The sequence below is a fragment of the Gadus chalcogrammus genome, chromosome 17, assembly GCF_026213295.1.
Source record: "Gadus chalcogrammus isolate NIFS_2021 chromosome 17, NIFS_Gcha_1.0, whole genome shotgun sequence".
Lineage (NCBI taxonomy): Eukaryota > Metazoa > Chordata > Actinopteri > Gadiformes > Gadidae > Gadus > Gadus chalcogrammus.
In genome coordinates, this window is record NC_079428.1 from 17,773,553 (window position 1) to 17,786,052 (window position 12,500).

The window sequence follows — 12,500 nt, forward strand, 5'->3', positions numbered from 1 at the left end:
CCCACCCCCCACCCATCACCCTCACCCCCCCTCGTCACCCCCCCTCACCCTCCCTCCATCACACCCCCCCCCCTCACCCCCACCCCCCCTCATCACCCCCCCTCACCCTCCCTCCATCACACTCCCCCCCCTCACCCCCACCCGATCACCCTCACCCCCCCTCCTCACCCTCCCTCCATCACACCCCCACCCCATCACCCACACCCCCCCTCGTCACCCCCCCCTCACCCTCCCTCCATCACACCCCCACCCCATCACCCTCACCCCCCCTCATCACCCCCCCTCATCACCCCCCCTCACCCCCCACCCCATCACCCTCACCCCCCCTCGTCACCCCCCCTCACCCTCCCTCCATCACACCCCCCCCCCCCACCCCCACCCCCCCCTCATCACCCCCCCTCACCCTCCCTCCATCACACCCCCACCCCATCACCCTCACCCCCCCTCGTCACCCCCCCTCATCCTCCCTCCATCACAACCCCCCCCCCTCACCCCCACCCCATCACCCTCACCCCCCCTCGTCACCCCCCTCATCCTCCCTCCATCACACCCCCCCCCCTCACCCCCACCCCATCACCCTCACCCCCCCCTCGTCACCCCCCCTCACTCTCCCAGCCCACCCTTCATGTGTGTGTGTGTGTGTGTGTGTGTGTGTGTGTGTGTGTGTGTGTGTGTGTGTGTGTGTGTGTGTGTGTGTGTGTGTCCAACCGACACAGAGACGCTGAGGCGGTCAACAGGTGGTCACCCTTCCCCAGCCCCAGAGTCCAATCAGACCCAGCCCAGGTGTGCAGCCTCAGCAAGTCACTCATAAGATGGAATAACAGTAATTCACATTCTGAAAGACTTTCTATTAATTTATTTTCATTTCTATAAAAAAACCTTTTTAAAACCTGTCTTTTCCTGTGTTTTAGTGACATCAGAAGTGGGCGTGTCCTCCTATATGTGCTCTGGATAGATCAGTCTACCAGCCTACCCAGCGGACCGTAGGAAACGCTGCTCATCTATCCGTTACACATCTAGGGGGACACGCCCACCTGTGATGAGAGAGAGAGAGCGAGAGAGGGAAAGAGAGAGAGAGAGAGAGAGAGAGGGGAGGGAGACAGAGAGAGACAGAGACAGAGACAGAGAGAGAGAGAGAGAGAGAGAGAGAGAGAGAGAGAGAGAGAGAGAGAGAAAGAGAGAGAGAGAGAGAGAGAGAGAGAGACAGACCTCCCTCTCCCCCCCGCTGGCTCCACCAGAGTAGGAGTGTATCTGGACCGGCCTGCTGGCTCTCTGTCCTTCTATAGAGTGTCCCCAGGTGGAGGAGGGTCCTCAGACACACTGACACACCTCCACACCTTCTGGTCCTCCTTCACCCAGGAGGACCTCCTCCCGGGGCTGGGGGTAGGGGGGTGGAGGGGGGGGGGTCCTAACCGCTCTTCATCATCATCATCATCATCATCATCATCATCATCACTAGTACTGTTCTCCTGCGCTCTGTGTACATAAACATTGATATGAACACATACATACATATACATATGTACACATACATAGATACACACACCTCAACAATACCGTTATGAAAACAACAACGATATTATGAATGTATTAACAACAACGTTATGAATATAATACAACAATGTTTTGAACACATTGTGGTAACCCGGCCCGACACAGCGGCCCTGAAGCCCAGGGGACCGGTGGTGAGGGGGTCTATCACCCTTCTCACCCAGAGGGCGCCGGGGACCGCATTGGCGCATTGGCTCAGAGGAAACACCCGCGAGGGAGGCCGATCAGACGCAGGTGAGCGGTATATAAAGGGGGGCGGAGACGGGCTGATGAGACACGTGTGGGTCCAGTGTAGGACCGAGGACCGGACCGAGGACCGGACCGGGATACGCTCCCAGGACGGACCGCTGCAGCCGAGTCCCGTTCCCGAGGAGGCCGACGGGCCATATGGATGTGAGTGTGCAAGCATGCTATGTGTTTTTGCATTACATTTTTTAATGTAAGGTTATCTTCTCAAACTTATTTTACACGGTGGCACTCATATCTTAAGGGAAAAACATCTGACATGTTTAATTTAGTTTGAATGTAAAATATTTCTTTATATTTGAAGAATATTTTAATATTGAATGTACATTTGACAGCCCTAAATCAAACCAAACAGACACTTACACTTGTGTGGAACTGATCTCAGGTCAGGCACCTTCTTCACCTCCATGTTCAGTGTCTCCTCCAGCTGATCCAGGGCTCTCCTCAAGGTCCCAACGTATGATGGAGGACGGACCTCCACCGTCGTCCAGTCCCTGGTGGGTGGAGGATCCTTCAGGGATCTGAAGGTCTGGAGGAGGTGGAGGTGGTCTTCAGTTTGGGTGAACTGCTTCACCTCTGAGCTTCTATTGGTCAGATCTTTTATTTCCTGCTCCAGCTCTTTGATGAGGCCTTCAGCTTCTTTCTCTGTGGATTTCAGTTTCTCTTGAACCGTTTTGTTGTGATCATCCAGACACTTTTCAACAGAGCAACTCAGAGCAGTGAGGACCTGAACACCATCGGCTATCTCTCTGTCTGCGTCTGCTTTGCTGTGGTCCACCGTGTCTATGATGTCTTTAATCTTTCGTTGTCTCTCCTTGATCATCTGCTGAACTTCAGCCTCTATCTTCCCCGGCTGGGCCGTCTTCACTTCATATTCCTCCTTCAGAGGTACAACAGGATGTGACTTGTGGTCTGTCACTGTGCAGAACTGACAAACATACACCTGGTCAGTCTGGCAGAAGAGCTCCAGAAGTTGATTGTGTTTCTTACACATCCTGTCTTCCAGACGGTCTAAAGGCTCGACCAGCCGATGTTTCTTCAGGCCTGCGACTCTCTGATGTGGCTCCAGGTGGGTTTGGCAGTAAGAGATAAGACACACCAGGCCGGACTTCACTGCCTTCAGCTGGGTCCCAGTACAGACGTCACAAGGAACTTCTCCGGGTTCAACGCAAGGCTGCTCTTTGACTCGTACAGAACTTCTAAACTGATCAACCATCCCTGATATGAGGGTATTAACCCGTAAAACAGGTCTTGTGTGGAACAGCTCGTTGCAGACAGGACATTTGAACTGGACTATGTCATCCCAGAACACTGTAATACAGGCTCTGCAGAAGTTGTGTCCACATGGTGTGGTAACTGGGCTGTTGAACACATCCAGACAGATGGAACAGGAGAAGTCCTCCTCAGACCACAATGTCGCAGAGGCCATTCCTAGAAAACCATTGTTAAATAAAGTTCAATCATTTATAATGTACAACAATGGTAAAATGGAGGTAGTAGCCAATCAGTAGTTTTGTTTTGAGTAACAGCAGTGAACAGTGACAGGTGAGAGTACTCAACATATTCACTAACGATTTCAACCCATACCTGATGATAGTAAAATAGTACCTTTCCTATTGATATGATCGATAAGTTACGGAAATTTATGATGAATCCCGGATCAGAGTGGAGTAAATTACCTGGGTCTTCTGACTGCTGTAATGAAGTGAGCATCACCAAACCGTCCGACTCGGTAACAAGGAAATTATCCTGTGAACCAACCAGTTGGACCAGTTTACCCTCCTCTCAGACTAACCTCCTATTGGCTGCTGTTCCATGACATCACTGTACAGGTGTCCTGCTGCTCGAGGCGGAACAATGTCACTTCAATCAGGCATCTTGTTGGGCTGGATTGGATTGGGTTCATCTTGGAACAAACTTTACAGGCAGGTATTTAGAAAGGGCCAACACACACACACACACACACACACACACACACACACACACACACACACACACACACACACACACACACACACACACACACACACACACACACACACACACACACACACACACACACACACACATTGTTAAAGCGATATAAGAGGTTTTTTTAGGGGGTATACCACATTCTCCCCTGCTTAACTAAATGTCGTCCCGACATTTCCGGTTTCAGTCCATTCTGTTGTAACAATTTGATTACCTACAGGTTAGAGTCCATTATTCAAGAAATATATCTGATGACAGATTTCACATTACAGATATCTCACGCTAATGTTATGAGTTAAACAGTGGAAGTCATTGTGCACTACGACAACCATCTATTCACTCCGCTGTGTTCACTGGTAGCTTGTCTTGACTGGAATAGGCGTGACCTTTGACCTTATGTATAATCACATAGAATCTCACACTTTCACTTATACTATTCACTCAAATCTCATCACATTTCCTCATTTCGTTGCATTATAAGAGTCTTTCCACAGTCTTTGGCTGCATCCGAATACTTAGTACATACTATTTCTGTCCAGTGTCTACTACTTGACCATACTACACTTGACTGTGTAGTACGGTCTACAGACATGCGTAGAACGCCTCCGAACACCGCCGAAACTCCACCGGATGTTTGGAGATGACGTATCTCCCCCCAGATGGCGGCAAAATGTACCTGTTTTCCGTCTTGTTATCGTTGCTATTAAATAAAAAAATTCTCTTTCTACGCGAATGGCTCTATAAATGGATATCGCTGCTAGAAGGCGTCGTCGTCGGTCATCTCGTAGAGCGACTTACCGGCAGGTTATGATGTATATATGTGGAGATTTGGTAAGTAATTTTTTTGGAATAATAATACATTTACAGTTATTTGTTACTCCGTGAAAAAGACGATTTAAGTTAATTTTTCCTTTTTTATTGAACACACACACACACACACACACACACACACACACACACACACACACACACACACACACACACACACACACACACACACACACACACACACACACACACACACACACACACAAACAAAAAGCCTACCAGAATCCGGTTGCATTGTGGGATAGCGTAGTGTGGTCCGTGGTTTACTTTGGCGGTAGTACGCATTCGGAAACGTCTTCCGTACTACAGAATGCGTACTGAGTATTCGGACGCGATATATTTACTACAAAATGCATACTATATAGTATGCAAGTATGAGTATTCGGATGCAGCCTTTGTCTTTGCAACCTGTAAACACATTGTTTTATAACCACCATTTCTTCTTCAGTATCCATGTGCGATTCTAATGTAGGAACTGACTTTCTTGTGGGCCTATATTAACTAAAAGTAGCTTTTCTTAAACCTCTTCTTCCTCAAAACACATTTTCAATCCATTACTTGAACTTAAACATGAACTTACAAATGACATCCATCCTGAACCCGGATGGGTTTAGCTGCTCTTGAGGTGGGGAAGGCAGGCCTTGTTCCTGGACTGGAGCTCGGCCATCCTCATCCAATCATCTGGCCCGTTCTCGGGCTCGTTCTCAGCTCCCACACAGGATGTACTTGTGCCTCGAAACGCGCTCACAAATGAATAAACAAGAACTATGTACATGGACTTTTACTCATTTTTTTCCAACATTTATCCAACACCAAGATCTCCAAGCTCTCTGAATAACTCACTGCGTGTCGGCGCGGTGGTGCTGGCGGCGCTCCGCCTGCAGCCCGGCACACTCATCAGCCGGTCACCGCCGGCGGCCGTGGAGCCGGACAGCCCCATGGAGACAGGCCGGACAGCCCCATGGAGACGGGCCCGGCTGCCCCATGGAGACGGGCCCGGCTGCCCCATGGAGACGGGCCCGGCTGCCCCATGGAGACGGGCCCGGCTGCCCCATGGAGACGGGCCCGGCTGCCCCATGGAGACGGGCCCGGCTGCCCCCTGGAGACGGGCCCGGCTGCCCCATGGAGACGGGCCCGGCTGCCCCATGGAGGCAGGCCCGGCTGCCCCATGGAGACAGGCCTGGCTGCCCCATGGAGACGGGCCTGGCTGCGGGGCTGTTGGAGAGGTCAGGATGGGAGCGTGCGGAGGCCAGGCTGTAGAAGGTGTCTTCGTCCTCACCGTGGTGGGCGTTGTCGGACCCTCCGCGTCCGGGTGTTTTCTGTGGACGGGACGATCGGTCAACTTTGATGTGCGACAGGAACCTCAAGGAGGGGACCTTTGAGCGTGGTGAAGCCCTGCTGGTGCTTGACTTTGAGTAAAGGTGCGTTGACTTGAGGCGCGCTGAGAGACTGTTCCCCGTCGCCAAGTCTGCCGTTGTGTTCTCAAACCACACATAAGATCAACTCGTTTTAAACATTCCTTTTCGACAGAACCTGAAATCTATTGGTTGCGTCATTCGTCACGCCGGGGTCAACGTTTTTAAACATAAAGCGAGTCTCCACCACGAGACAGTGGCGCAGGCTCAGGCGTTGGCCCCTCCCCCCCATAAATTGCAGCGCAGCTTTCCCGACAGGAAAACGATGGAGTGGGTCGCATTCGACGCATCTCATGTGATCGCACCTCCATTCAGCTGATCAAGTTCCCCTGAGCGTATTAGTGCTCATCAATCTTTTTTGGGACGTAGAAGCCATCATGTCATGAGCCAATCAGCTGTGGCTATTGACCATCCTTTGTAGGGAAGTTATGTCCAATCTGGAGGGCTTAACCACGAGGGGACCTTCATGCAGCGTCTATCCACCTACAGTGTTCCTCCCACAACCCAATGGGTTTACAAATTAATAAATGGTGCTCTCACACCAAACTGCGTGCATGTTTCAGCAAAAGGCAACACATGTGAAGGGAATAAAAGGCCTGGGTGATGCTCTTTGAGTTTCCCCCCCCACCTTTCTCATCGTGATGTGATGACCCGGGTGGTCCGGCGCCGTTTGACCGAGGGGGGGGGGGGGTGGAATCCGGGAGCTCAACCAAAGATGTGAGGCTGTTGTCCATATGGCGCTTTGTCCTTGAGACAGAGAAATATATTAACAACAAGATATGAGCACCTGATACATCTTGACTCTGGTAAAGATCAAGCAAGGCTTCACATAAATCCTGAATTATTATGAATCCCGGGTAACTCCTAATGTTAACCGTAGCAGCGATATACCATTAAACAAATACAAAGGGTAACAAGGCCCTCCTAGTTTCCGCGGCCCACCTGTTCGCCTGCATGTTGGTCATGGTTGTGAAGTACAGGCTTTCCACAGAATCGGCTGCTCGATGATGTAAAAAATCATAATCACCATTAAAACCAAATCAATCATCGAATTATATTTTAAATGTGTATTTTAAAACAATGTAATGTAGTAATTTTAAGGTATTTAAATGAATATGATATTGTAATATATCATACTCGTCTTTTCTGAAGTACAGGAGACTCCTTTGGTGAAACTTGCTCGTCTGGTATACGACCACTAGGGGGTACCAAACGGCCGCTCCCATCCTCCCCTACACAAAGGGTTATAAACATCTCAAAGACAAGCTTTAAGTAAATGAATTGATCAAATAAAATAAAAAATAAAAACGAAACCCTCTGCTCTCTATTTAAATTGTTCCTTAATTAGATTCAATAAGTGCCTATTCAGCGGCGCGGCTGTTTAATTGAAGCCTCGTTGCCCTCAGGGTCCCTAGGTTAGGTTATGGTGACTCCTCATCACGCTGCATTCGATTCAGTGCCAAACCAGGAACCACCTGAGCAGGAGAAAGGGAATCTTTTGGCCATTGATGATGCTCTGGGGGGTGACACCTTCTTAACAGTCCTTTTTTTTTGGTGATTCAATTTGTTTTATTTTTTAGTTTCATTTCCCGGTGTCCAGATTTTGAAGACCTTTCGCTTTTTTTTGTCAGGAAGATCGTCTGTTGAGGAAAGGTGTTTATGTATCTGTCTGTCTGTCTCCCTTTCTCTCTCTTTCACTATCCACCTCTCACCTCGAAATGTGTTCATTTGTAATGTACACACACACACACACACACACACACACACACACACACACACACACACACACACACACACACACACACACACACACACACACACACACACACACACACACACACACACACACAAACAGACATGCAGACACACAGACATACATACACAGACACATACATGTGGCGTGTGTGTGTGTGCAAGTGAGTGTACTGCTCTGCAATTAGCATGTTTTGGCACGTTTTTTGTGTGTGAAATTGGACGAAAGATTTTAAAAAATAAATTTGGGACCCTCTAGTTCTCATTCTCGTTCTCTCTTCTCTGCGGTTCCATTTGTCGCTATTTAGCGCATATGGAAGCAATCTAAAACAAAATGGAGGATGGCCCTTAAAAACAGTACTTAGGTTGAATCCCATTACTTGGCTCGCTTCAAAATCTCAGCCCTAACCCTCGCTGTTGCGCGTTCACGCGCCATGGAGCCATGTCCCAATACCAGTTTAAAGGTAGCTTAAGGGGTAGGGGGAGGGCTAACATCCCCTCAAAATTGAGATTTTCGATGGGCACCCTCAAAGCGCTTCAGTTGTGACTTGCTCCCACAATACCTTGCGAGAAAACGGAAAATCAAGAAATATCCTAGACAAGATGGAGGGCGAAAAGATGCGACAGGATTGGAAAAACACAAATGTAAGTGTTTTCTCTGTAATTAACTAGTAATTATTTTATTAATTATACTCTGCAGCCCGGCCGCGGGCTTCGAAGCCCGGCCGTGGACTCTCGGAAGATCGCGAAAGTCTGCGGCCGACTTTCGCGGAAGATGGCGAGGCCGACTTTCGCGGGCCGCCCGACCCCGGTTCTCGGCCGGGCTGCAGACCGGGCTGCATATCATGTCGTATGATATCCAGATCTTCCATGTTCTAGTGACTCCAGGTTAAAAATAAGATTTATACTAATATATTATATTATATCAGTAATATTCTATAAGTAATATTATATATACTAATATATTATATTATATTAGTAATATTCTATAAGTATTATTATATATACTAATCAATTATATTATATTAGTAATATTACATAGTTAATCAATGTATTTTTTGGCAGTACTATATTGTGTACATAGCTATTATATGTTGTACATAACATATGGCCATATCAACCAGTTCTGGCATATAATTCCTAATTCCTTTTTATTCGTTTTCTTTCAGGACTTCGTTGAGTCCACTGCCACCAGCCCCCCCCCCCCACCTCTCCCTCATGCTCCTCCACCCCAGGCACCTCTTCCACCACCCCAGACACCCCTTCCAAGAGGAGAGTGCCAGGGGGCAGGTGAGGCATGAGGAGAGCGAGGCAAAGTTGGCGGAATGGTTGAGAAGATGTGATTCTCCACCATTCTCTCAAAAGCTGAGAGAGAGTGTGTGTGTGTGTGTGTATTTTTAGGTGTGCGTGTGTGTGTATTTTTAGATGCGTGTGTGTGTATTTTTAGATGTGTGGTTCAGTGTTTCTTATTTAAATAAAGTGTTTCTTCTAAAGTGTTCTTGTTCATAACCGATTATTATCTAAGGGTGCACTCACACTAGGCCATCTGGCCGTGGCCGTGGCCTAACCATGCTCAAATCTGCCAGTGTGAGTGTGGCCAGTCTGGCCAGGCCGGGCCAATTTGGCCACTTGGGAGAGGTGTGCTGCTACGGCACGGGCCGCTACGGTACAGATGCTAATGAGCCGACACGCGCACACGCACGGCTACGCAACCTGAGCTGGATGATGTATAGTCAATGCGACGACCACGGACATAATAAAGGCGACGAGCCTTCTTTCCCATTAAACGGTAAACATCGCGTCAAGCAGTTCAACTGTTGGTGTGTTCTCTGTGTTGTTGTCCATTGTTGTTAAAACTCTGACTGGCGGTAGACTTTATTATGGTCCATGCAGCGGACGCTTGTTGATGACGTGTTACGACGTGATGACGTATGTACAAGAGCCTTCCGTGGCCAGGCCACAGCTGCGACGGCCAACGGCCACGGCCAGATGGCCTAGTGTGAGTGCAGGCCAGAGAACAATGGGGCCATTTGAGCACGGTTAGGTGTGAAAACGGCCAATGGCCACGGCCAGATGGCCTAGTGTGAGTGCACCCTAATACCACCTTCAACATGTAGCTAAGTGACATTCAAAATAAAGGTATATTACGAGGGACAAATAGTATTATTATTCTTAATTTTTTTTAATACTTTATTACAAAATATAAATACCATTTCAGGTTAAACATCTTTACAATGGTTCTTGCTCGTTGCCCGAGACAATGGCAGCCAGTCTGTCTCTTGTAACATTACCAGGGGTCTGGTTATCTGCTAGGGGGCACGGGGAGGCCATGATGACGTCACAGGGTAGGGTTGTCCCATTTGGTAGGGGATCGGTTAGGGGTAGCAATGAGGGGTAGCAATGAGGAGTAGCAATGAGGGGTAGCAATGAGGGTTAGGGTTGAGACAGAGCAAAGAAATGGGATTGGGCCTTAGCATGGTGTAGCATCTTATCCTAGCTCTCTGTGTTGTGTACGGGGAATGGGTTAACGTAGTGATGGTTAGTGCTTGGCACTTGGTTCTATGAACATCCTTACTGTACCCACAGAGAAATATTGTTGTTTCTCTTTCTCCTGACCAATGGACTTATTGTAAGTCTCTCTGGATAAAAGCGTTTGATAACCGAGGTGAATGGAGACTCCACTGTTGTGACGAGTTGGAGGAAATGTCTCCAGAGGACTGAGCTCATGGTCCTCCAGGCCACCATTGAGAGGAACGGATTGAAGACTGGGTCCAGGTCAGGGGGCAGGACCCCTTAGGACCTGGGACTGAAGACTGGGTCCAGGTCAGGGGGCAGGACCCCTTACGACCAGGGACTGAAGACTGGGACCAGGTCAGGGGTCAGGACCCCTTAGGACCTGGGACTGAAGACTGGGTCCAGGTCAGGGAGCAGGACCCCTCAGAAACCTGGGACTGAAGACTGGGTCCAGGTCAGGGGTCAGTTCCCCTTAGAGAGCTGGGACTGAAGACTGGGTCCAAGTCAGGGGTCAGGACCCCTTAGAGACCTGGGACTGGAGACTGGGTCCAGGTCAGGACCCCTTAGAGACCTGGGACTGAAGACTGGGTCCAGGTCAGGACCCCTCAGAGACCTGGGACTGAAGACTGGGTCCAGGTCAGGACCCCTCAGAGACCTGGGACTGAAGACTGGGTCCAGGTCAGGACCCCTTAGAGACCTGGGACTGAAGACTGGGTCCAGGTCAGGGGGCAGGACCCCTCAGAGACCTGGGACTGAAGACTGGGTCCAGGTCAGGGGGCAGGACCCCTCAGAGACCTGGGACTGAAGACTGGGCCCAGGTCAGGGGGCAGGACCCCTTAGAGACCTGGGACTGAAGACTGGGTCCAGGTCAGGGGGCAAGACCCCTCAGAGACCTGGGACTGAAGACTGGGCCCAGGTCAGGGGGCAGGACCCCTCAGAGACCTGGGACTGAAGACTGGGTCCAGGTCAGGACCCCTTAGAGACCTGGGACTGAAGACTGGGTCCAGGTCAGGGGGCAGGACCCCTCAGAGACCTGGGACTGAAGACTGAGTCCAGGTCAGGGGGCAGGACCCCTCAGAGACCTGGGACTGAAGACTGGGCCCAGGTCAGGGGGCAGGACCCCTTAGAGACCTGGGACTGAAGACTGGGTCCAGGTCAGGGGGCAAGACCCCTCAGAGACCTGGGACTGAAGACTGGGCCCAGGTCAGGGGGCAGGACCCCTCAGAGACCTGGGACTGAAGACTGGGTCCAGGTCAGGGGGCAGGACCCCTCAGAGACCTGGGACTGAAGACTGGGTCCAGGTCAGGGGGCAGGACCCCTCAGAGACCTGGGACTGAAGACTGGGCCCAGGTCAGGGGGCAGGACCCCTCAGAGACCTGGGACTGAAGACTGGGTCCAGGTCAGGGGGCAGGACCCCTTAGAGACCTTGGACTGAAGACTGGGTCCAGGTCAGGGGGCAGGACCCCTTAGAGACCTGGGACTGAAGACTGGGTCCAGGTCAGGGAGCAGGACCCCTTAGAGACCTGGGACTGAAGACTGGGTCCAGGTCAGGACCCCTCAGAGACCTGGGACTGAAGACTGGGTCCAGGTCAGGGGTCTTGACCCCTCAGAGTGCTGCTGGGACCCAAGGGGCTGGAGGGACATTCCAGGTGTGCTGCTAGGACAACCAACAGAAAGCTCTGGAGAAACGTCTGCTCAGCTTGAAAGAGTCAAACTGAAGAAAGGGGAAGAACCATCGGCTGAACACACGAGAACCTTCAGTTGGATCCACTGAGTTGTTTATTGCAATTATTCTTCATTAACAATTATAACAGAAAAATAGTCCCTTACATGTACACAATAAATGCAAGGACTAAAATCATAGAAGAAGTAGGCATTACAAATGATAAACAGGTGTGAACGTATCTTTAATAACTGAACCTGTTCTGCTGCAGTTTGGTTCCCAAGAGAACACAAGGAACCAAGATTCAGTTTAAAGTGATTTACCACATGCAACATTATCCCATAGACCTCTTGTTCTTTCAATCAGGTTCCTTGTTAGGATTATGACAGAAAGTAGTGTATAATAGACCTGAAGACCTTATGTCTGAAAATATGCAAATATTGTAGCATAAAAAACATGTGATTTACCATCAGTTGGTATTTAATATACATTTAAAATAACAAATCTAAATCCTCCTTAGCTAACCCTATGGAAGATCTTAAAATTGTCTTAATTTCAAT

General features: G+C 49.7%; 1 protein-coding gene across 4 annotated transcripts; it reads right to left on the reverse strand.

Annotated features, from left to right (window-relative positions):
- Nucleotides 1-1,550: 1,550 nt before the first annotated feature.
- LOC130369653 (E3 ubiquitin/ISG15 ligase TRIM25-like) lies at nucleotides 1,551-3,532 on the reverse strand. 4 transcript variants are annotated; one of them, XM_056575152.1, is made up of 3 exons: nucleotides 3,477-3,532; nucleotides 2,161-3,228; nucleotides 1,553-2,035 (listed from the first exon to the last, which is right to left on the reverse strand). In XM_056575152.1, the coding sequence occupies exons 1-3, from the start codon at nucleotides 3,508-3,510 to the stop codon at nucleotides 2,016-2,018; spliced, it is 1,122 nt and encodes a 373-aa protein (XP_056431127.1). In that variant the 5' UTR covers nucleotides 3,511-3,532; the 3' UTR covers nucleotides 1,553-2,015. The 4 variants fall into 4 exon arrangements, with proteins under 4 accessions (XP_056431126.1, XP_056431129.1, XP_056431128.1 ...); XM_056575151.1 differs by having other exon boundaries at nucleotides 1,551-3,228; XM_056575154.1 differs by having other exon boundaries at nucleotides 1,552-3,228; nucleotides 3,406-3,515.
- Between the last annotated feature and the right edge of the window lie 8,968 nt (nucleotides 3,533-12,500).